Genomic DNA, 25,396 nt, shown 5'->3' on the forward strand with positions numbered 1-25,396 from the left:
AAATTGAGAAAAGAAAATACATTAATTGTAGGAGAAAAATTCAAGCAGTTTTTAAAAGAAATGACATTTTTTGTAGTTTCAAAGAACCCAGGTGATAATGATTTTTAGGAATGTTTAAGGGTGCTTTCTTTTAAAGGCAAGTGAGGTTGAAGGTTAATTTTTACCCTGTGTGGGAAGCTCAGTGCCTAGGGAGAAAGTCGAGTTTGCTATTTAGGGTTTTTAGTTTTACTCTATTATGACTGCTTGCCTTTGGCAAATCAACTGTTTTGCAGCCTTACTTTCACGGTTTATAAAATGGATAATTTATTAATAATTCACCCTCTAATTAATGATAACCCCTATTAAAGGGTTGACTTAATTCAAATACATATTCCTTGGGTCTAATATATAAAGCGTAGCTGCTGCGGTTTGTAAAAGAACGGAATCCAGATACACAAAAGGAAGTAAAGTAAAAAGGCTTAGATTCACACTGTAAAAGAATGCGGGGAAATCAGATTTGGGATCTGCTGTGACTCTGTAGATCAGAGGGGAATAGAAAGATAAATTTCTGCCCAATCACACAACTCTAATGGCCAAGTTTGAAGGAACAAGTGGCTCATTGAACCTGCAATTAGCTAATTGTGGACACAGTTATTTGGCTAGTGCAGCCATTTGCAGAGAAGTAATTGCCTGTGCAGGAAAATGAGGCCAGGTAAAAACCACTTTAAATCATTTGTTCCCAGTTCTGCAAACGTGGGGAAACAAATAGAGTGGGAAAGCCTTGTCATCTGAGGATGTGCGGCAAGTATAGGAAGGGCATTTCCCTGGATCGAAACACACGGTCGCTAGGGGGACGATGCGGTCTGTCCGGAGGACAGAAAGAGGTGGGTGAGAGAAAGGCTCAGCTGAAAATGGTCACCAATGATGAGAGAAAAGATGAAGAACAGAAATCCGTGTCCCTCCAAAAAGAACAGTAAAAGAAAACTGGGGAGCCTGCAGATGAACTCATCACAGGAGAAGGAGCTTATCTGTGAGATGAGCAGATACATGCTGGGGTTCTCGCAGGGGAGAAACATACCCTTCTGCTGCGCTCCACATTAATTAGAAATGCTCAGAGTGTGATATATTTGCCATGTAAACTTTTTTTTTAATGTTTATTTATTTTTGAGACAGAGAGAGACAGAGCATGCGTGGGGGAGGGTCAGAGAGAGAGGGAGACACAGAATCTGAAGCAGGCTCCGGGCTCTGAGCTGTCAGCACAGAGCCCGACGCGGGGCTCGAACTCACAGACCGTGAGATCACGACCTGAGCCGAAGTCGGTCGTTTAACCGACTGAGCCACCCAGGCGCCCCTAATTTGCCGTGTATAAACTTTTTAGGGCAATACTAGTTGTGATGTTCATTGAAAGAAGTTATTTGGAAATCTGTGAGAACTTTCTGGCCACATAAACTACTGTATTTACTTTCCAGGTGCAAAATTCGGAGTCGTCTTTATCCTGACACCCTATAGAGAATGAGTCAAAATATTGTCGCGGTTTCTAAAATTCTAATTATTTGGTTGTTACATCCTGCGGGCCTGATTGTTAGGTATTCCTTTTATGTGAGCCCAGGAGAGCAACCTGATGTCTGAGGTCAATCTCAAGGAGTCATGAAATCCTCAGGGATAATATAACTGGGTCCACAGATTGCTAATTACAACCTCCATGAGCCACTGGTTCAGTCATTGAATTTTAATGAGGAATGGTTGGTTGGGAGGAGCTGAGAGGGTTTGATCTAATGAAGGCGGACTGGGAAAGGGATTATGGGAAGCATGTCCACATATCAGAGGTGAAATTGTACAGAAGAGGGACTGGAAGCTTTGCGTGGCTGGGTAGAACTGGAACCAGGAGTAGAGGTTACCAGGGGCAGGATTCCATCTCAGTATGAAGAAACAACTCGTAGCCACTGGAGACGTCTACAGATGGAGTAAGTATTCTGAGGAACAGTGATTTCTTCGTCCCAAGAGGGCGAAAAATTTCTTACGAGTTGTTATAAATGAGACATTTATGTATAGGAAATGGTGTGTAGGTAACTTTTGAGCTTCATTTCAATTTTAAAATTTTGGACTGAAAAGTAGATAGACAGGGATGTGACTACTTTGACAAATGAGCAGATGGCCTCCCAGGACTTCAGTCCTCGTGACAGAGATAGAAGGGGTACAGGTTGGTTACAAGACTGTACAGGGTGATGCTCATTCACAAGGAAGCCACAGAGAATAGGCTGTGGTCTTTTGCAGTAGGTCAGGGTCAAAAGGACCAATCCCATGAGAATGAGGAGAGACTATTAATGGTGCCTGGAAAGAGTTGAAAGTAGCTTTCCTTGGAGATGGTCACAAAGTGGGGAGCAGAAAGCTGGTTGGAATTTCAGATGACCAATCAGTAAGGAGAGATGAGTTGAAGGGGTCAATTAGAGGCAAAGTTGAGTTTATTTTTCTCACCATACTCACAAAGCTGAAGGTGGGAAAGTTGACGGAGCACAGTTGTGAAGCAGCTTCTATGTCAGACCAAGAAGTTTGGACTTCATCCTGAAGACTTTGGGGATCCGGTAAAGAAATACTAAGAAGGATGAAGTGAGATTTTAGGGTCAAAACTATAATTAGCAGCAGTGTAGACAGCGCAAAAGGAATGCTGGAACAGAAGGATGGGCCCTGGGAGTGCTGCAGCAGTGGGGATGAAAGCATAGGAGATTCTGAACCAGAGTAGTGAATTGAGAACAACACAGAAGCATTTCTGAGGTGGAAGGTGATGGGTCTTGGTGACTAATGTATAAAAGGAGAGGAGAGAGCGGGAGGAGTCAAAAGGATACCATGATCTCTAGCTAGCTGGGTAGGCAGGTGTTCCATCAACTAAGAGAGGACGCAGGTTGGAAACCAGGTTGGGAGGGGGGCAGGAGAATGACTTTGGTTCTCGACAAGTTGAACGAAGCTTCTCAGTAGCACTGGACCATGTCGTCTTCAGATATAGGACCAACTCTCATTTGTCTTCATATCTGTAATGCCCCGCAGAGCGTCAGGTATAAAGAGGCTGGTGTGAATGTTTTTTTGTTTTTAGTGATAAACGGGCAGAATCTGTACCTGATACTTGATGCTTCTTAAACGTTAGCCAGTGCTGAGTATATATTTGTTGCTTTATAAAGGGTCAGTGCAATCAATGCATACAGTCCCAAGTGAGATAACATGGTTTAATCTCACTGGTCATCATTCTTCATCTGGCTGTTGAAATCGTTACTGGTGACAGATCCATCAGGGATGTGGTTGAAAGCGACGGAGGTGAGCAACTTCCGCGGGAAAAGAATTTGTTGGAAGGGTATCATAACTGAAAGGAAGCCTGGAACGTCTCTGAAAAGGATAGTATGTGAGGGTGACGCTTGTTACTTTCTGTAAAAACACCCCCCAGTCACACCTCCCTTCTTACTACAGAAGTCTATTACTTCCTCTTGTCCTAGTCAATTGTGGGTTAGGAGACTCACCTGGGTAGCTCCCTTCCAGGTGGTGGAGTGGGACTCTAAGCTTCTCCCTTGTTTGGCTCAGCTGTACCGGAAACATTTACTCTCAGCTGCTTAGGAAGAGAGAGTGAGAAAGGTCACGTGAGACTTTTCAGCTGCCAGGTCTGGCGGTGACATGGGTCACTTACGCTGTTACTTTGTATTTCCCCAGGAAAAAAGTAAAAGTCTTTTTTAGTGAACACAGCACAGTCCTTGTGGTGCCAGAGATGCTCTAGGGTCTACGTAGCAAGAATTAATAGAAAATGTCTTTAGGGCTCCATAGCCAGAAAAAAAAAAAAAAAATCAATTCAATTGTTTTTTTCTGGTTTTGCATTTTCCAGCTCAAGAATCAGTTTCAGGAGAGAGTCTAGTCGGCCCAGTTTGGACAGGTGTCCAGTGCTTAGCTTTGGGAGACCAGGGGCTCTTGGCGGCTCATCCATCCAGATATGGAGAAGAATTAATTCCCCAAAGTAAACTGAGGCACTGTTACAAAAGAAGAATGGATGTGAGATGCCAAAAAAAAAAAAAAAAAAAGTCCACCAAAGTAATACCATTACTCTGTCTGATACTAATATTAACATACATTTCCTAATGATACTAATATTAACATACACTGATAATAATTTGTAGTTCACAAATTTCTTCTATAATGACCATGTAATAAGGTAGGATAGCAGGTATTATTTTCCTCATTTTCTAAATGAAGAAATTAATGTTCAGGTTTTATAACAATCATCCCAGTAAAAAAAAAAACCAAACAGTGTTGATGATCAAACCTAAATGTTTAAAAAATGTTTTTAAATGTTTATTTATTTATTTTTGAGAGAGAGAGAGAGAAAGAGAGCACCCAAGAAGGGTAGGGGCAGAGAGAGAGAATACCAAGCAGGCTCCGTGCTGTCAGCACAGAGCCCGATGCAGGGCTTGAATTCATGAACATGACCTGAGTAGAAATCAAGAGTTGGCCACTTAACTGACTGAGCCACTCAGGCACTGCCCCCTCCTTTTAAAAAAATGTTTTTTTAATGTTCAAACCTAAATGTTTTGATTCCTAGTCTCATTTCTTTCCACAGTACCACATGACCTGTGTATATTAAGAAGCTATAGAATGCTCCCCTGCATAAACCATGTTTTAAAAATTGTGATTGCTGCTTTGAGGTCATGGGCAATCATTTTTACTTGTCCCAGATTAGCTTTCGTATTTCACTTTATTTCTAAGGGCAACTGCCTATAACCATTGACCTAGGCACTCACTTCAAAGGCATAGTTGCCATTGCCTGGATTGCATACCTCTCCCTGAGTGTGACCCCACCCTCCTTTCCCCATACATCTGAACCCTCTACCAATCGCTCTGGATGCTTCTTTCAGAGGTTTCAGAAATATCTGAAGACAAGTGATTCAGAGAAATGGGAGGACAACCGCTGATTCAACATTAAACACAAAAACTATACTGAACGTTCTTTAATCTCTTTTTGATGATTCAGAAAGTAAAGTCATACTGAAGTTGGAAATGCACTTGGTGTTTTGGGTGCTTTGAGATGACTGTGCCAGGTACCTTAGAAACATTTAGATGTTTGGGATCATAGGGCCATACCAGCGGACAGAAGAAGGGAATGTCCAGGAACCTGCCACCCTGAGATTAGACATTGGTCTAAGATCTGTGGCAAGGACAGGATGTTTATAACCTGGAACCATGCCACTATTTGGATAGAAGTAAAGTTCCCTCGGGCAGCTCCAGCTGGCAGGAAAGGACTTCACCATTCAGGAAGGCTCAAGCAGAGAAGTTATTATTTTAAAATCTAAAAGCAGCTCGCCTTGGTCTTACTTCTCTCTACGCACAATATGAGGGCCTGACCCCTTCTTTCTGATGTCCCATGTGGTAGCTTGTTTTTGAAGTGCCTTCAAATAGAAAAATGAGGGAAAGGGCCCCTGTGGAAACATGGGTGGATGAACACTCCTGCTTCTGGACCGAGAATAGAGTAAGAGAACATTACCTAAGGGGTGTTTAGATTAAAGCTAAGGAAGACTTTCCTAATGGTAACTTTTGGAAATTATGGCTGGCGGAGGAAATGACGGAAACTCCCTCTCTGATGAGCTTTCAACATTGAACAGGTTCTCTTGTCTAGAATATTAGGATAAATAAGATCGCTTTCAGAGTCCTGTCTATGATTTTGAGTTATTTAAAAGATCCACAGATTGCTGGGGTGCCTGGGTGGCTCAGTCGGTTGAGCGTCCGACTTCAGCTCAGGTGATGATCTCATGGCTTGTGAGTTCGAGCCCCGCATCAGACTCTTGTGCTGACAGCTCAGAGCCTGGAGTCTGCTTCAGATTCTGTGTCTCCCTCTCCCTCTACCCCTCCCCACTCAGGCTCTGTCTCTCTCTTCTCAAAAATAAATAAAAACATTTAAAAAAATTAAAAAAAAATAGAAGATCCACAGATCGCAAAATTAATTCTCTATATAGGGTGATGCCTAAAATACTGCAGTCTTGTTTTGCTTTAATATTGTTTCCGTTTTAGAAAAAATGATATATGTGTATTGTAAGCATTTCAATCAGAAGAGAAATGTAGAAAAGAAAAAATGTCTCCTAAAATCTCACTATCCACAGCTAATGAATGTATTCTTCAGAACCCTTCTGATTGCAAGGGATAGACACTTAACCTGGCTTAGGGGACTTTTTTGGCTTAGGTAATTGGTAAGTCCAAGTTCAAGTATGTCTATGTTTGGATTACATTGTATTTCGTTTATTTATTTAAAATTTTTTTTTAAGTTTATTTATTTTGAGAGAGAGTGAAAGAGCTCACACAAGCAGGGGAGGGGCAGAGAGAAGGAGAGAATCCCAAGTGGGCCCCATCCCAAGCGCCATCAGCGCAGGGCCTGATGAGGGGCTCGAACCCACAAACTATGAGATCATGACCTGAGCCAAGATCAGGAGTCGGACACTTAACTGACTGCATCACTCAGACTCCCCTTATTTATTTTTTAAGTTTTAAATTTTATTTTAGAGAGAGAGCCTGCTTCTGGACCAAGAAGAGGGGAGAGGGGCAGAGAGAGAAGGAGAGAGAGAATCTTAGGCAAGCTCCACATTCAGCATGGAGCCCAATGTGGGGCTTGACCCCACGACCCTGGTGTCAGCCTGGGCTGAAGTCAAGAGTTGGTCACTCAACTGACTGGGCCTCCCAACTGCCCCCAGATTATATTTTAAAGAATCTCTGTCTCCTCTGGGTTAGCTTAATTCTCAGGCAGGCTCTCCGTTTGGGGCAAAGGTGGCCCCAAGCAGGTCCAGAGTTAAATGGTCTTTAATGCCTTCCATCTCAGGAGGACAAAGTGCCATTCTTCGCAGTGGCGGGCAGAAGTCCTGTTGCTGGGGGTGGCTGTGCTCTGGCAGAGGAGCATACAAACGGGCCACCAGCCCCCATTGAACTGTATGCATTGAAGGGAAAAGGGAAAAGGAGTAGCTTCCTAAAGGGAAATTGGGCAGTTGTTTCCAAATGAAGAAGGCAGGCAAAAACAAACACTGTTAATATTTTGTGGAATTCATCCATTTCGGCTTCTTCACAGGCCAAATGCATTGCTATTCCAGGAAGCCAGAAATAGGTTTGCTCCCAGCAGGTCCTTGTGAGGAGGTGCTAAGTTGGGATTGATTCTTCCCTGTGACGGTAATGCCACAGAGTTACCTTTGTTTTTCTGTCACGCTTCTATTTTTCCTTCCATCTCCTTCTGTGACTTACTCAGAAGTGCAAGCATATATTACCTAGGCAAGGGGTGAAGGAACAGACATACATGAATTTTTATAAAATCAATTTATTCACAACACCGTGCCTGAAATTGTTACTGTGGTCTAAAATAAACCTTGTAGGCTGTTAGTATCTAAAAAAATTCTTTTTAAATGTTTATTTATTTTTGAGAGAGAGAGAGAGAGAGAGAGAGAGCATGAGCAGGGGAGGGGCAGAGAGAGAGGGAGACACAGAATCTGAAGCAGGCATCAGGCTCTGAGCTGTCAGCACAGAGCCCGGTGTGGGGCTTGAACCCATGAACCGTGAAATCATGACCTGAGCCGAAGTTGAATGCTTAACTGACTGAACCATCCAGGTGCCCCCAGCCTGTTCGTATTAAGAGGCCATTAAGGGGTGCCTGGCTGGCTCAGTCAGTTAAGTGTCCCACTCTTGGTTTTGGCTCAGGTCATGATCTCATGGTTCATGAGTTCAAGCCCCTTGAGTCCCGTGCGGGCTCTGTGCTGACAGAGCCAGCTTGGGATTCTCTGTCTCCCTCTCTCTCTTCCTCTCCCTCACTCACATTCCTCTCTCTCTCTCTCTCTCTCCCTCTCACTGCCCCCCTCAAAATAAATAAATAAACATTTAAAAAAAGAAACCATTAAGAACACAGAGGGGCACCTGGGTGGCTCAGTCAGTTATGCGTCTGACTCTTGGTTTCAGCTCAGGTCACGATCTCATGATTTGTGAGTTCGGGCCCCGCATCTGGCTCTGCACCGACAGTGAGGAACGTGCTTGACATTCTCTCTCTCCCTCTCTCTCTCTCTGCCCCTCTCCCGCTCAGCTCACTCTCTCTGTCTCTCTCAAAAATAAATAAATAAACTTAAAAAAAAAAAAAGAACATAATCAGAAATCAGGGAATTCTTGGGAGGGGACATCTCAGAACTTGCCATTGACCTTAGGGATTTGGACAGGTGTTTGTAAGCCTGAGCAGAAATGCTCTAGCGCTCACCGCGGTGTCCATGCCGCCTCAGTCTGAATCCTATTGCATTGCCACCCCTGTGACGTTAGTTCTGGCTGTTAAGAAAGGCTACTTGTTGCCAAGGTTCCTCCTCCTCCTTCTCTTCCTCTTTGCCAGCCCCAGCCTGGTGCTGCTAACCAAGGAGATTTGCCGATTAAAAGGGCTTCAGCTCCCAGGGTTCCCATGGCAACAGCCTCCTTGGAGGTCTTTGTTGCTTGCTAAAACTTTGATCTCTCCGAGTGGCTGCTGCTGTTTCTCTCCAAGATTTACAAACAGAAGAAGAGGGAAAAAGAATTGGGGGAGAAGAAAGAAAAAGTTTACTCCTGGCAGAAAGGAGAGAAGGAGTTAATTACAGAACGACACTCTAGCCATAAACCTGGGGGTTACTCCTCTGGAACATCTTTGGATTCGGGCTGTGCCCATGTTTTCATTTGTAGACTCAGTTATACCTCAGTTATCTTGGCCGCGCATGAAAGACCTCAAGTGAACTTGATTCTACCAGGGGGGCGGAGCCATCTTTTCTGTCTTCAGTGGACACCTGTGCCTTCAGATATCCAGAAGAGCCAAGATAACCGTGCCAGGTCCCGTGGAAGGAGAGCCAGAGAACTAATGAGAAGTGAGCCCTTTAGGCTTCATCCCCATTGCCTCTTTTCCCAGTTCTCTCTCCTAGCCCTAGCCTGCTCTGCCCTGAGCATACCTCGATGCCTCTGGTGGAAGAACTAGAAAGTTAGCCAGGCATCCACTAGAATATGATTCTGGTTAACGACCATGAATAACAACCATTCTACTGTAGGAGCAGTGGAATGGGGGTGGTGGTTGCTCCAAAGAATTGGGATCACGCCTTTTACTCTTTGCAGAAAGCCTCCTATGGCCTTTAGACCTCTCTGGTGCATAATCGCACCCTTGCTGTATGATAGGCACCATGCAGTAGAGTTAGTTTTGCTTCAAGTATGGTTTACATTGAAATTATGATTTACATTCAACTAGTCTTTTTTGCATACTATGTCTCTAGCACAGTAAGGATACAAAGTAAATAAATGACACCATCTTGTCCCTATAAAAATTACTGTCTTTTGATAAAGATAAATATTGTATTTCTGAAGCAATTAGAGAATATGAGAAAAGGTTAAGACTGTATTTGATATTAAGTATCTAGGCTATTGGTTCACAACAGGGTGCTATTTTGCCCCCCAGGAGACATTTGGCCGTGTCTAGAAACATTTTGGTTGTCACAACTTACGGGGTGCTATGGCATCTAGTGGGTAGGAGCCAAGGAGGCTGCTAAATGCACAGGACGGCCCTCCTACACACAATTACGTGGCCCCAAATGGCCATAGTGCCAATGTGGCAAAACCCTGATCTTGACCCAAGGTCCGTGTGGATACTTGGCAAGGTCTGTTGTGAAGAGCTTTGGGGTCAGATACCCCTGGGTTCAGTGCAGCCATATAACCTTGGGTAGGTCGATGTTAATGAGCCTCGGTTTTGAGCCTCGGTTTCCTCATCTGTAAAAATGGGGAAGGGGTAATAAAAGTTACGTGGAAGGTCTATCGTGAGGATTAAATGGCACATGATAAGTAAGAACTCCCACCTGTTCCCACCCCTCACATTTCATTGCTGGTGCGTCATGCTTGATCTGAGGGAACGCTCTGCAGGGAGTTCTGCGTTCCGGGGCTCCTGCTAGAAGAGCTGATTTCCCTTTAGCCCATTCCATAGGCAGAGGCTTTAATGAGCCATCTGTGCATTGGCAATCCTATTACTAATAGATTCTCGGTTCCTTAATGACATTTGGGCAATGCCTTGCCAGCGGTGACCCCAATCAGCCCCGTGGGAATCTTCGCGCTAGTGGATTTCAGGACATTCTGTCCCAGCATGCTATGTTTTGGTTGCTCTATTTAGGTTGTTTCGGAAGCCCCTATTTCTCAGTGGATGGCCCCGAGTTAATTACACGGCGTTTAGTGCCTGAATGCAAGGAGTACAGCACACAGGCCATTCGCTGAAGTCTGGAGGGGTCTGGGGAAACTCCTGACTTGGATTAGGCCCTGGATGGCTCTAGAAAGGCTTTAGATAGGGTGACTTCATAATTTACTGTCCAAATCAGGATCCTTGAGAGGGAAAAGGGGAAACTTGTAATAATTTATCTCAAGACAACAGGCATAAACTTACAGTGTCCAAACTGGTATCATGGTCGCCCCATAAATGTGACCGCCTTGAAGGTTCTCCTTTCGGTTGAAGAGAACAGAACAGAAGATCCAGGGAAACTGGGGGCAAATGAGGGTCGGCTCCTTCCTTCACCTGCCGGACCCTTGCTGCTAGTTGGCGTTCCATTTGTGGGATCCCAGGGATGTACACATCGCCGTTCATTTACCAGGACCAATCAAAGGGGCCCAGCAAAGAGATGGTTAAGGACTGTTCACTGACAATGTTGCGCTAAGATGTCTGAGGGGTAAGGGGCGTCCACTTAGCTCTTCACGACCCTGGGTGGCGAAGAGAACAGACGAGGTCTCAAGGCGCCCTTTGCCTTCCCTCGTCCCCAGCCACCCAGTCCCGCGCTGCGCCTGCTCTCCCCTCCACCCCCTGCTCCCTCGAAGCCTTTATCCCGCCTCACTATTTTTGCTTCACTTGTTGCTCATCACTGTGGGAGGAAACTCGGCCTTCAATTAGCGCGCATTCCTGAAGCCTGCGGTTGCCGTGGTTACCCGGGCGCGAGCTGAAGCAGCTGGGTCAGCCCGCCAGCTTCATTGTCGTCTCTGGGCCCCGGGCGCGGGCGCGGGCGCGGGAGGGAGGGAGCGGACGGGCCCGCAGAGGGGAGGCCCCGGGGGCCGCGGGGGAGTGGGTGTCACCGAGAAATCGGCTCAGCCCGGCCAAGAAAGAACTGCGGCCCCTGAAAGCCGGGCAGGAAAACAGTCGTTGCATTTTTCTCCAGAGCCAGCTGCTGCCATTCAAGGGTGCGGGTTCGCGTTCACACGCCGGCGGTGTCTGGACTTTGGTCTGGGAACTGCCCCCAGGTGGCAGCCCCTCAACGCTGAGAGGAAAGGGCAGAGACCCCCCACCGCCCAAGACCCACAAGGAGTGGGGCCCTCCGTGTCTGCTTCAGACCATCGGGGCTTTGGGGGTTGAGGAAAGTGGCCATTTTGAGCACCTTTGTGTTTAAGTTCCCTCTGCCAGCCTGTTGGATGGAGCCCGGTGAGCTCAGAAAATCACACCGGGTACCGAGAAAGCCCATTCCCTTCTTCCATTAAATCCCACCCTGCTCTGGGTCGTTTCGGAGTCAAATCTTCTGCACTTCATCTCAGGCCAAGTTGTGCATGCTAGATTACTAATAATACTTGGCATCTCTTCCCTCTCTGGGGGCAGGGAACTGGTTCACTGTAGCACTTTGCAAAGGCAGAGTGCTTTGCAGTCGTTTTTATTATTGTTTATTAGTTTGTGGCGGAATGGTGAATGCCTTTTAATTAGCTCATACTGCGTTACGATGTATTCAGTAATCACTCTCTGGTCACGACTTTAAAAGATGCTGAACATTTTAGCCATCTCTAGCATTTCCTACATCCAAAAATTATACTTTAATTATGTAAGTGGAGCAATAATGCCACAAACATAAGTTTCAGGGTTGCTGCCTGCAAATACTAAGAGACTAGAAAGCTGTTGTTATACATTTCTAAATGAAGGCGAAGCAAAGCTTGAGGGGGAATGAGATATTGGGGAAAAAATACTGGAATGGGGATGAGTAGGTCCAGTTTCTTCTGGTTCGATTATTAGCCGTGTGACTTTGAGTACGATTCTTAACCTCTCTGAGCCTCAGTTTCCTGAAAACACGGAAAGGGTGATGGATTCGATGACCTCTGAGATTCTTTCTAGCTGTAAAATCTAATTCTAGAATCTATGTGAATAGAAGAAGTCAGTGCCTTAGGCCAAGCTTATAATCACTGCCAAAAACCCGGAAGCATTTATTGACAGTTAATTGCAGACGGTCCAATACTAGTCATTTTGTGGAGAGAATTCACTGTCAGAATTATTCACTGGGGTTTAAAGTGACCTAAAATGTAAAAGATATAAAAAGAAAAAAATACACGCACGAAATGCTTAAATACAGTTTATAAATATATGTAAAAGAAGGAAAGCTATACCCACATTTCTGATGGATAATCATAAATTATATTTATTGAATGCATGGTTGCTATGGGAATATAGAATAAAAACAGGGATGTGTGTGCACTTGGGAAATTTCCAGTCTATTTGGGATTCCAAATAGCCATAGAAACAACTCTACACTTAAGAGGGCCAGAGAAAGCCATCTGCTCTCCTAAAAGCCTTGGGAGAGAAACATTTTGGATGGTCAGGAGCTGAGAGACCAGGGGGTGGGTACAGTACACCCTGAAAATGGATCTGGGGCATGTTCAGGAAGCTCAGAAATGGGATGAAGCCCAGAGGTGCATTAAACAGAAGGGAGAAGAAGGCAATCACAGGAACTGGGGAAGGAAAGTATTCTAGACTGTCCCGAGCAGAAAGTTCATTAATATGGAATATTGGCAAACCGGAGGAGGACTCCGAGGTAGTAAGTTCGAAGGAATGCATGAAGATAACCGTGCTGTCAGTCTTGGTGACATCATAAGTAGGAAGGAAGTGTTGTTTTTCCTCCTTTTTGTAGGTTCCAGTGCATGACAACCTTCCGTTGTCAGCAAGTAATTGAATGGCAGATATGGGATCTGAAAACAAATTTGTCCCAAACCCAGAATTTCGGTACCTCCCATTGCACTTCGAAGGTTTGGACTAATAAAATCAGAGCTTAGATTTAAGTTTTAAAGGTAGAGACAAAGACGGCTTTTTTGGCTAAACTTCGTATGCATGTTGTATCTCTCTGTAACAACTGCCTTTCAAACAACATAGCCTGATAGTTGTCAACTTGTCCTCTGGGGTTGTGCTTCAGTCCTCCTAGATAGCAAGATGGCCTTTGGGGACGTTCAAGGACTAGAGGACACTAGTGGCATTGAGCCCTGAGTCCAGGGGCGCTAAACATTCTCCAGTGCATAGAATAGCGCTTAATGAATGAATGAATGTTTCCTTCGTGTTCTTATTAAAAGCCTATTTCCATCTGGGACAAAAAGCACTCTCATGAGCAGTGAACCAGAAGTCCAGCCAGAAGCTCAGCGTACCAGACAATGGGGATTTGCTACTGGAAACGTTGCAAGGTCCTGATGGGTGAGGAGGGCTGCTCAGGGTGTCAAACACAGAACACAGTCTCTGCCCCCGAGGGGTACCCGTCCTGCTAGCGGAGGCGCACGTAAAGGTGTCGCTGCGGTCCAGAGCCACAAGGGCTCTCATGTAGGTGTGCACAGTGGTCCTTAGGAGCATGGAGGTGCCTCCCAGTGCAGCATTCTTCCAGGGCTCTGTCGCAACAGATTTCAGAGTCTTGTAGACTGTGCGTGGCAAGGGTTTGAACAAAGCAGGAGATTGAGAAGTGTATTAGCTGGTTATGTTAGTAAACAAGGTAAGTAAATCCTGCCTCGAGGAGACTGGTTTACCAAGAAAAGAAGCATTTGAACCTTGGGGAAATGTCACTGGGACCTTGTTGTGAAATGTGCAAAGATCACGCCACGAGTAGACGAGAAGTGGGAAACCAGGCAAAGACTGTGTCTCTGGGGAACGGCCTCGTACTAGGTGGAACTTGATGTCAAAAATGTAAAAAAAGAAAAAAAAAACCTGATGAGAATTGGATTTGGCAGGAGGAAAGCTCTTTGACCTTAGGAAGCTTTGCGAAACAGAAGCAGGTAACTAAAACGGAGTTCTTAGGCTGACGCTGTTAGATAAGCTGCATGGGCCAGTCAGCGAGCCTCCCCAGCACAGGGTTCATGTCTATTCCTCTGTGTCCCCACCTGGCACAGGACACATTTTTTTGTTGACTGAATGATGGATGAATGAATTGGAGATATTCCAGAGGTGAGCTGGTTCTCAGGAATACGTACAAAGAGAGTTGGGGATAACTTCACTGTGTCAATGGCAGAACACAGCTGAGATGGGAATTGTACAGGTCAGGTACAGAGGCTGTTTTATTCACGATGCACGTTTCTGCCCTAATCAGTCAACCGAAAGCATGTGAATGTTTTTGGCTACAAACTTAGTGATGGTTTTGTACGAAGCCGACACTTGTGTGTGTGTGTGTGTGTGCATGTACCAACTGTTAGTACGCCTAATTTGTTTGGTCTATTCATGTGGAAATTTCTTAAAAGTAATGGATGCTGCAAGGTTTGGGGAAAACTGTTTGAGTGCTTACATCAAAACTGTATTTTCTCCTGATAGTTTGAGCTGTGGTTTGAAAAGCATAAATGTGGCCTTCTGTTTGCAGGGTCTGCTTTCTGTCCTCTCCTCAGACATTAAAGTGACTTCTAATTGCCCCTCTTCAACTGAGTCCTGGAAGAATAGCAATGATTCACAAGTGTTGGTAAAGTGCTACTGAAATCTGGAAAGTATTTACTGCAGTTGTTTGGACTTTCTAAGATCAGACCTTCAGTGGATGTGGTAGAATAGGAAGAAAAGAGAGAACGTTTCTAACTGGCAACAGCATTTCTTAGAAATTGTTAGGCAAGAAGCTGGACGCAAATGGTTTTCAGAAATATATTATTCCAGCATAAATCTACTTTTAAAAATGCCTTTAGTCCCAGTAAAATGTAAGTGTGGTTTAAAAGCCAGAGAGCTTTGCACTCTGTCTGCTGTCGGCATGATACAGTCATATTGTCTGCTACCCCAAAGCTCCTACTGTGTCCCGAATTCTGAAGACATTTAATTCCACCAACTATGGCAAGATTCTGTCACCCACGCCATCCTGGAGCTAGCGCTACACAGGTGCATTATGGGAAAGCTTCATCTTCTTCTGAAGCATCAGCTATTGGTTGTTGCCTTAGGGAGAATGAGAAGCTCGATGTGTGTCTTTCGGTTGGAGTGACAAGTTTTGTGACTCTCCATATTTCTGTGACCACCGTATCCTTAATTTTTTTTGTTACAAATGTAAAAAAAAAAATCTAGAAATGAAAATCTCTCCATTATTTCTCCACGATGCCCATTCCAGGTCCCCAGAAATAAGAAAGGCACACAATTTTGTGTATAGTGCTGTCGCTTACAGATTTTAGCTTGAACATAGGTTCCTGGAGATTATATTCGCTGACATTCTCGGTGTAGAAACAATGTCAGAACACCAGCCTATGGGGAAATCCAGCTTTTGTATTTTACCTGCTCATAAATATTTTGGTTTATATATGCCCATCAGTGGTTGCAAGTGTGTGACCTCTGGGCTCCATACAGCCCCCAAACATACTTTGTATGGCTTGTCCAGTGTTTAAAAAAATACCTATGGATCAGTGGCCAACACTGAAAATGCAGATATTTCACACAAAAACCTGGGGTCTGGCTAATCTTGAAAAATAGGAAGACCCGCAACTGTGAAGACACATTCCTGTGGGGCAGCAATTGGCCAGACTTGAGCAGTAGCAGCCAATATAGACATATAATCTGCTATTTGCTACGCCTCGTATTACATTCGGCTGGCTGCATTTACTTGTGTTACCTGCTGTCCCTGTAAACATACAGAGCTGAGTTTGCAACTCTAATCTCTAAGTATCAGATTTGAGAACCAAGAATATGGTAGGCTGGGTGACCATATAATTAATCGTCCAAGATAAGACACTTAGAGAATAAAAAGTAGTGCTGTTGGTATTTACACAGGTACAACAGGCACAAACGAGGATATATAGTCTCCCTATTTATAGATCACTTTATTCAGTCACCTCATTTGATTAATGAGAAAGCGGAGACCTAGAAAGAGGAAGTAATTTGCCTATAGTCACCAAGTAAACTAATGGCAAAGGTGCCCTAAGTACCCTGATTCCCAGTTCACTGCTTTCTCCAATATGATGTCTTCTATATAATAAGTATAAGCGCCATATTTTCCTTGAATATATAGATTTTTTTATAGTTAATGATTATCACATGGCTAATTTCCTGTGAGTGTACAAGCTGGTAGTTTATATCATCAATAACATTTCTTTTATAAATGTAGTTAATTATGGGCTATCGTGTATCTAGAGATGTTTAAAACATTGGTAGGCTTGAGAGCTTAAGAGTAGACCCAAGAAAAGCGTCTCATTTTATTAGATACAGTAAGAGATACATTCAGAAGTGCTAATTGTCTGGATTTTAAAACAATCTTTTAATGTTTATTTTTGAGAGACAGAGACAGAGTGTGAGCGGGGAAGGGGCAGAGAGTAAGAGGGAGACAGAGAATCAGAAACAGGCTCCAGGCTCTGAGCTGTCAGCACAGAGCTCGATGCAGGGCTTGAACTCGGGAACAGGGAGATCATGACCTGAGTCGAAGTCAGGTGCTTAACCGCTGAGCCACCCAGGGACCTCTGGATTTTTTTTTTTTAAGCCGCCATTAAGTAAGCATCCCATAACTAGCTTGTGAAAGACATTGTATATTGACTTTTTGATCATTGACTATTGGCCGGTATGTCTTCAAGAGATGGCCAATACCCCCAATTCCCCAGTCCTTGACCAGCTGTTTCTTTGTTGAGTTTCCAACAAGGGATTCCAAGGGATATTTGTACACAGAACACTCTAGATGAGACCAGTGCATGCTATGAATCACTTGCTCGGAATGTGGCCCCAAATTCCTGTCTGGTATCCCATCCTAGACCACATGTGAGTCTTAGAGGCACTTCTTAGCCTATCATGAAGGCTTAGGCCAAAGGCTAGCCTGAGAAGTCTCCTTCAGGGTACCCCTTTCTCCAGTGCCCCACTTGGCTCTCGTGTGTTCTTCCAAGAGACCTTGCAAGCAGCAGACCATGCTTAGCAGGTCAGCTGCACGAGCTAGAAAGACAGAAAGAAAGAAGCCTTTCTTGCCAAGACCTAAAACAGAGCTAGCCTAAGTCACTTCATTCTAGACTTCCCTCCCCTTGGAATGTATTGTGGTCCCAATGAATTTCTCAGATGAGGAACCATTACCCAAGCAGGAGACATGGCCAGGGCACCTTTTACCCCGTTGGCCTTGTATAGTTAGGGAGAGCCAAGAAAAAGTCAGTGTCCTGGAGGGACTCCTTTTTCTTTGACTTTTGTCAGACCTTCTTTTCCATAGAGTAGTTTGACGGAGGCGGGGACCAGTGACCAATCATGATAAACCTTTCGATTGAAAATGTAAGCTGCACGTGGGTAATTTTTTCTCTGATGCACCTCAGTAAACTTGTTTTCTAAATGGGCCCACTCCACATGCATGAAACAGAGCCCTAAACATGTGTGTTCAGCAGTGACGTGTGGCTGCTGAGCCTTTGAAGTGCTGGTATGAGTAAAATATAGTATTCAATTAATTTCTTTTTTTACTCTGTGATGTGATGACTAGAAAAGCTAAAAATTACCTGTCGCTCACGTTATATTTCTAGTGGATAGAGCCGTTCTAGAGGCATATGTTCTGCGTGTAAGTGAAGTAAGATTCAGTTGTGTGCTTAAGTGGTACCACGGCGACTTTTTGCCATTAGAAGTCGGAAAGGAGGGCAGTTTGCCAGTTGTTTCTTAATGCAAGACTTGTTTATTAGCAAGGGCTTCCGTCAGGTAGAAACATCTGGTACAGGCGCAGAAGGGCCTTTACCTTCACGTTGATACGAGAACATGGTGAAAGCATTCAGTGCTTCTTTCTATAAATCAGGCCAGTTTTTTTTTTTTTTTAAGTTTAATTTATTTTGAGAGACAGCATGAGCGGGGGAGGGGCAGAGAGGGAAGGGCAGAGAGAGGGAGGGGCAGAGAATCCCAAGCAACCTCAACACTGTCAGCGCGGAGCCCGATGTGGGGCTCGGACTCATGACCCGTGAGATCATGACCTGCGCTGAAACCGAGAGTCAGATGCTTAACTGACTGAGCCACCCAGGCGCCCCTAAATCAGGCTAGTATTTAAAAGGACTAACCCCCTCCCCCGCATCTTCTACGGTCTTGGTTCCTGCGTAGCTCTTTGCCTCCCAGAACCCCGAGGGGGCGCCTGTTCTGACACCAGCTGGCTCTTAAGCTCGTATGCCGAACCATGCAGAAGGCACTTGGGTTCATACAACGCCAGCTGTGGGTCCCATATGGAAAATCCATACCATATACATATGTATAGAGTATTTCTGACACCAGAAGGAGTGTAGAAGAGCGTGTAACTCATCTAGCTTTATCTTTTCCTTGCCTTTGAACATTTTAATCATCGAAACATCTTTAGGCTATAAATAGAACATGTAGTGAGACAATTCTGAGTTAAAACCAAATATGTACTTTTGTTTTTATATGGACATAGGACTGTGTATGGATGTATGAAAATGTAGGTTGAACGTTTGGATACAGATGGGTTTGACTTTCCAATCAAATGTGTGGAGAAGAATGTATAAATGAATGGATATGGTATGTGTCAGTCTGCTCAAGCAGGGTTTTTCGTATTTGAAGCAGAGATTTCCTCCTTCTATAAATAGTTGGAGAGAAAGTTCTGTTTCTGCTTCCGTCTGGTTTAGGTGCAGAGTTCACTTAGATGGCTGCCAAAGAGTGATGGAGAAAGTTACTCTCTTGACTGAGCCCCGCCTCGGCGACTTGCCTCTCCTACCCCAAGGAGCATGGGTCCATGGCCCTGGTGTAGGGATGGCGCCCCCTGGAGCCAGCCTTCAAGCTGTATTTTCCTTTGGAGTAACCTCTTTCCTTCTTCTTTTCCTTCCACCTCTTCCAGGCAGGACAGGGCTGCTTGCTGATCTCTTGCCCAGTTTTGCTGTGGAGATTATGCCAGGTATTCACTCATTTAACTCTTTATTTGCTTAATGTGCTGTCACTCCATCTGTCTTGCTTCTGGATTAGTCGCTAATTGCTCCTTTAATTTGTTTGCGCATTTGTCCGTATTATTTCTGTGTTCTTTTCCAGGATGAACTGAGCCCAATGGAAGAGCCTTTAGATTGTATTTCTTCTATTAGTAGGTCCTAAAAGGATAATGATTAAAAATAAGCTGCAAGGGGGACCCAGTCCTTCAATGTCAGGTGTGCAGGCTCTTTGGCAAACTCCATAACCATTCAGCATCTCCGCTGTCCCCAGGCAGCTAGAAGTATCCTTAACAAAGTTATTATTTATCTGCATTTCCTTATTCCCTAAGTTAAATGTTTACCCATTCATTAGTGTATGACCATGTTACTCTGAATTGCCTTTTGTAACTTTACCAAAACAGTTTTTCAAGCCTTATGAAGTCAGTACACCCCTCCTTCCTTGGAAAGTACATGCTCACAGACCGACATTGCTTTGTATACAATTTCAGGGGCTCCTTGGGCCCCATAAGTCCCTGGAATCCATGGACCATATGTCAGGGAAACCCCAGATGCACAGCTCTGTCATTTTATATAGCTTAAGTTGAATGCACCAGCCTAGACAAGCCAGCATCCGTTCAGTGCAACACTATAGTCCGTAATGGAAGGAGGTTCCATGAGAAACGGGAATGAACTACGGGAAAGGACATATCCAAACTCAGAGAATACTAAAGACTGATTCATTCTTGCTTTGGAGGGCTACTGCCAAAGGGTTGAGAGCTGCATAATAGTTGGGAGCAACGGAGAGATACAGACTGTTCCCGGCCATAGGTTTTGACTTTATTCAGGTTTTAAAACATCCAAAGCCTTCACAGTTGAATTTCACTAATTATTCTTCCACGAATTCTCCTGTTTTGCCGTTAGCTGGCCAACCCAAATATAAACATGCTTCCTGTTGATGTTGACCCCAGGGACACAAATAGATATCTCTTTGTGATTCCCCCTTATCCAGAGTGCTGTCAGCTTGTACTGGTTTGTTCATCACCCGCAAACATACACATACAATGTTACGAAGCATCGCTTCAAACTAGATGTTATGTTCCCCCAGTCCCAGGAAAGAGTTACTGTATTTTTCATATCTGGTCCTGGTCCCTTGAATATCCCTCCCTTTTGACTCCAAGAATCCTTGCATGGATAACATTCTTTTGTTTCTCCAAGGTAACCTGTCAGTCCTTTATCTTTGGCTGCTTGACCCAAGACCGTTGTAGCCACTGTGCCACAACACTCATCTAATCCTTGGAGCTCATATCTGTCTCCAGCGACAGAATGTTACTGAGTTATTGCTAAGGTCCAGGACAAAGCCCTGAGCTATCTATGGTCCTCAGCAGGAATGTTTTCCAGACCATTCTCAGCAGGCGCAGGGCCTTCTCATTTCCTCACTGAAGAGATGGTGACCTGGTTAATTTGAATGGGGATGAGTGGATGGGGTGACGAGGGACGTTTCAGGAAATATAAGTTGTTGGTTTTTTTCTCTGAGGAAACTGTGTTCTAGACAAAGGTCAAATAATTTTATCATTATCGCAAAACCCTTTATATAACAAAAATGTCATAGTCTCAAGCTCCAATTGAATGTCCATTTAATTGAAAGAACATTTAATAACCAAAATTCAAGAAAAACAATATATACTTAAAGTTCATTGTAAAGGGACTTTTTGGTAGGCGGCTTTCGATCAAAATGAATTACTTTGATTTTTTGACTTTTAAAGGAACTCATGGCTCACTCTAGTCTGTCCAGCCTATAGAAGTTGGGTCCTATAGCCAAATCCCAAAAGCGTGACACAAAGTCACTCGAAGGTCACAGTCATTTTTATCTAAGCCAAATGGAATTTGTTTCCCTTCTCTTAATCTTTTGGATGAGCAAATGCACTAGAAGTTGTGGGCATCCTCTGGTAGAGGTGGGAAAATAACAGGAATTAACAAACATAGCCAATATAGTCCTCAAAGCCCTGAGCCATTTTCCCCGCAGCTACGCTGGCTATTCAGCAAGGTCAACCTGAGCGTGATCAAACCGAGCCATTCTTGGGGACGTGGCGACATCATATTCTCCACCTGAGTCTTTGTCTCTAGATTTCTCTAGCCATGGTTTGTTCCACAGGTTTTGTTCCAGAAGGTTTCGATCTCAGCCTTGATGCTGAGTCCGGGAAGGGTGTTACGGGGTGGTCAGCAGGGAAAGTAGATGAACACATAAGGAACCTGGACCACTTAAATATGTGCCGGTTTAGACCGTGGAGACATAGAGAACTTTCTCTCGGGACTTATATTTTTATAGGAAAGAGTAACTTGGCCGCCAAAGGAACATATTCACAGAACCCACCTCTTCGTAGCTCAGCAAGCAAGGTTCCTCCTCTCCCCAGCCGGGGAGTCTTTCTGTTCTCGTCCCATATTTGTTCTGACGCTACAGTTGATACTGTGAACCTTTTGCCCAGGAGGAGGCCCCGAAGCTCCCCCATCACTTTGTGCTGGTTGTTAGGTGTGCCTGGTAGGACCTGGGCAACCTTCTCCCCTCTTCCCCATGACCCCCCGAACCCTGTGAAGTCTGCACTTCTCCCTCTCAGAGTGCCCCCTGAGTTTGGGGGCTCCGTGCCCTGTTACGAGGTACTCCCCCAGATCCCTCCCGCCCACTCCTCCCACAGTAGACAGCCATGAGAGTGTGCCTGTCCCGACAGCGGGCCACCTCAACCGTGGGTTTCTCTGTGCGTCCTTCCAGAGTGGGTGTTTGTTGGCCTGGTGATCCTGGGAATCTTCCTCTTCTTCGTCCTGGTGGGGATCTGCTGGTGCCAGTGCTGCCCTCACAGCTGCTGTTGCTACATCCGCTGCCCATGTTGTCCAGATTCCTGCTGCTGCCCGCAGGCCTGTGAGTAAAGTGACTAGTGGGGAGATGTAGAATGATCGCGAGAAATGTCACCTCACCATCAGACAGCTGTGTACCCTGAGCTCCTTCTCCGCCTCCTTTCCTTCCACCTTAAAAGTTGGTTGTTCCAGGCTCACACCTCTGCTGGGAGCCCCCGGCATCCTGAGATGCCCATTGCTGTTTGCCTTCTCACCTGCCTGCACCTCTCCATACTTCTCATCCACACCAGTCACCCCTGCGTTTGTGACTCTCATTGGCACTATTGATGAAAGGAAGGGCAGCTTCCAGATGTCAGGTTGTGGGTAAGGCTTTTGTCCTCTCTTCAGGCCCTCAAGCTAGAGGAAAGGCCGTGCCTCTCGGATGCAGAGAACTCCTCTTTTAACAAGCAGAGTATGCAGACTGCAGCCTTTGAGTACCATCCGGCCACGGATGAGTTTTATTTATTCCCGTGACAAAATGGTCCACAAAGGGACCAGTCCTTACTTGGGGATTCACGATTTTACCTGAATGGCTGAGCCCGTGTAGCCACCAAGTTGGGCACCCCGGCCATAAGCCGAATACATCTTGAAGGAGAAAGACATACGTGCATCTTTAATATTCTTAGGATTAAAGCAGTTTACAGGAGGAGTCAGGTTATTTGCTCTGCCTTTGAGATCACAGAGCAGGGCCAGGTGCAAGCTCATTACCTGCTCTGCCTCTCTAGAAGAGGTTTGGGGTCCTCCTGGGACCCAGGAGGGTGACATGGTCCTAGGCCTCCTCCGGAGGGACGGAGGCAGCCTACAGACAGTGTGGTTAGCAATGGGCCGTGCCGTCACCGCGGACTGCCATGACAGCTCCTAGTACTGTTTAATTACTCAGTTGCCAGGTCCTAAACACTGTAATTCCTTATGTCATTGCTTTTGGTGGAGCTGGAGGAGTCCAAGGGGGTGGGGGAGAGTGGTTCTGATGAGTCAGTTCAGGCCTAGGAGAACACACACAAACACACACACACACACACACACACACACACAGAGGCACACATCCAAGAGCTCCCGTAAGCGCATCCTCAGGGAGTTTTGGTGTGAGGGTTGTGGAGGGTGGGACAATAATATAATCTCTTTTGCTCTTCATCTCCCTCCACAGTGTATGAAGCAGGGAAAGCAGCAAAGGCCGGGTACCCTCCCTCTGTCTCCGGTGTCCCCGGCCCTTACTCCATCCCCTCTGTCCCCTTGGGAGGAGCCCCCTCATCTGGCATGCTGATGGACAAGCCGCATCCACCTCCCCTGGCACCAAGTGACTCCACTGGAGGAAGCCACAGTGGTAAATGTAGTTCCAGACCGCCCTGCCCCATGCTCCTCTCTGGCTTCCGCTCTGGTTCCTTCCTGATAAGAACCATCAGCTCAGTGATTCTTCTTTGGAAAGTGACGGCCTCCATTCCAGAAGGGATCTCTCTAGCTCTATCAGATGTCATCCGGAACGCATGTCAGGCTCTCCAAGGGCTGCAGGATGTAGCTGCCCCTGCTTTCTTCCCAGACTCCTCAGTAACTAAGATGATGAGGAAAAGAGGCAAGGTACCCATTGAATGTTGGTCATCCAGTGAATAAATAGTTCTTTCAGCCCTACCTTGGGTTCAGGACTGTTGCACTACAGTAGGTACTGTGAGGAACACTAAGAAGTTTAGGACACGGTTTGCCCGGGAAGCGGTACGGCCCAGCCAGGGAGAGACAATAGACTTTTATTAGGACAGTTAGATGCTGTAAAGAGTATGGTGCTGGGAATTCAAAGGGTAAAGAGCTGAAGCAGTTACAGGGTGTTCAGGGAAGAGGTGTATTTGAGCTGGGCCTAGAAGAACACAAAGGAAAAGGAGAGCAGACAGCGGGTTGCTGGGCACCCCCAGGAAGGACACATGGTGGAAGCCTGGGGCTGGAAGAACAGGGTGTGTGTTTGACAGTCTCCAACTTGGCTGACTGGAAGACAGTGGGAGGCTGTAATGGAGCCTCACCCAGGTGAGGGAGGGCCTTGAAACCCCTTCAGGAGAGCCGGGACTTGGTGCCGTAAGGGAGTCGGAGCCACTGCAGGCAGGTTCCCGAGTTCTTGGAGAGGTGCTGTGCTAACAAGGCAAGTGGGAACGGAAGAGAGTGGGATCAGCGATCCCGGGCTGAGAGGTGACTGAAGCTGTTCAGGGGGTGTGAGAGCATCCGGGTCGTGATGGAGGCCATGGAAGTTGAAATGCGCAGGTAAATCTGAGAGATACTTCGAAAGAGGAAGCAGGTAGGACTTTAGGGAATGCAGGAAAGGGGAGGCTTCAGGATGAGTGCAAGCTGTCCCGTGATGCACACCATAGACAGAATTAAGGAATTGGTAGGGAGAGCTTATGTGGATGGAGATGAGCCCTGGTATTTAGGGCATGATGCATTCGTGGTTATTGGCGAGGGCACAGGGGTAGCAGGGGTGGAGAGACGTTAAAATGTAGCTTTCCGGGAGGTGTCTGAACAGGATTACAGAGTAGTAACGATTAGACGTGTGTGAAGTCTATTTGGAAGGTAACTTAAATCCCTAGGTGTGGATGAGCCAGCAGGGTTGGTAAAACAGACACTTCTCCCCTGGAGGTATCTGGACTTCCTTCGGTGGGTGCGGGAAGAGTATCCGGCCCACTGAATGACCTGTCCGTGCTGGACCCCGGACGGAGTGGATATCTTCAGTGAGTAATTGGTATTTGTGGGTTTGTTTTTGTTTTTTTTTTTTTTTTTTTTTACCCTCTCCCTGGAACTATTAGTAGAATTCTGACGTCTGAGCCTGGGGAATGAGTCACAGACTGAGAAGTAAAAGTTAATGATCAAGGACGCACAGAGAATTGGAGAGATAAAGACAATATAGTTCATTTCTCCCAAGGATGGAACGGGAAAAGAGACGTTAATGGAACTTGTCTCATAGTCAGTTTGTGGCTTCCCCTTTCTCCAGTCTTTGTATCCTTCCTGCCCACCAGAACCCATTCCCTCTTACTTTTTGGAAATGGATTCTCGTAATGAAATGATTCTTACTCATAGGGTGACAGATGCTTCCTCTCTCCTGATTTCAACCTTTTTCTGGTTCCTGCCATACTAACCAAATGCAATTAGAGGTGGCTTGAGGGGGCGCCTGGGTGGCTCAGTCGGTTGAGTGTCCGACTTCGGCTCAGGTCACGATCTCACAGTTCGTGAGTTCGAGCCCCACGTCGGGCTCTGTGCTGACAGCTCAGAGCCTGGAGCCTGCTTCGGATTCTGTGTCTCCCTCTCTCTGTCCCTCCCCCGCTTTGCACCGTCTCTATCTCTCAAAAAAATGAATAGATGTTTAAAAAAAACGTTTAAGAAAAAAAGAAATGGCTTGAAACATAGGAACACTTATTATTTCACAGAGCAAGAAATCCCAAGGAAAAGTGGCTCCGGGGGTTGCTTAATCGATCAGTTCAGGTAGCACCACTGAAGGACTGAGTTCTTTATAGCTTTC

General features: G+C 45.6%; 1 protein-coding gene and 2 long non-coding RNA genes across 7 annotated transcripts in view; 1 reads left to right on the forward strand and 2 right to left on the reverse strand.

Annotated features, from left to right (window-relative positions):
- ILDR2 (immunoglobulin like domain containing receptor 2) overlaps nt 1–25,396 on the forward strand; it is a 63,892-nt gene that overhangs the window by 18,158 nt on the left and 20,338 nt on the right. For 3 of the 5 annotated variants that reach the window (XM_053909358.1, XM_053909355.1, XM_053909356.1), the window contains exons 4-6: nt 18,960–19,016; nt 21,788–21,934; nt 23,054–23,230. In XM_053909358.1, the coding sequence (XP_053765333.1) occupies nt 18,960–19,016; nt 21,788–21,934; nt 23,054–23,230 (381 nt within the window). The remainder of the gene's footprint in view (nt 1–18,959; nt 19,017–21,787; nt 21,935–23,053; nt 23,231–25,396) is intronic. The other 2 variants (XM_053909359.1, XM_053909357.1) reach the window with 2 other exon arrangements.
- Nucleotides 3,115–3,673, reverse strand: LOC128778867 (uncharacterized). Its single transcript, XR_008424697.1, has 2 exons — nt 3,486–3,673; nt 3,115–3,354 (listed from the first exon to the last, which is right to left on the reverse strand). It is a non-coding gene; the product is annotated as an uncharacterized LOC128778867 (long non-coding RNA).
- Nucleotides 8,280–10,984, reverse strand: LOC109251639 (uncharacterized). Its single transcript, XR_002073613.2, has 3 exons — nt 10,836–10,984; nt 10,394–10,704; nt 8,280–8,363 (listed from the first exon to the last, which is right to left on the reverse strand). It is a non-coding gene; the product is annotated as an uncharacterized LOC109251639 (long non-coding RNA).

This window comes from Panthera pardus, unplaced genomic scaffold (genome assembly GCF_024362965.1).
Source record: "Panthera pardus isolate Hobbes unplaced genomic scaffold, ASM2436296v1 HiC_scaffold_21, whole genome shotgun sequence".
In the NCBI taxonomy this organism is placed as follows: domain Eukaryota; kingdom Metazoa; phylum Chordata; class Mammalia; order Carnivora; family Felidae; genus Panthera; species Panthera pardus.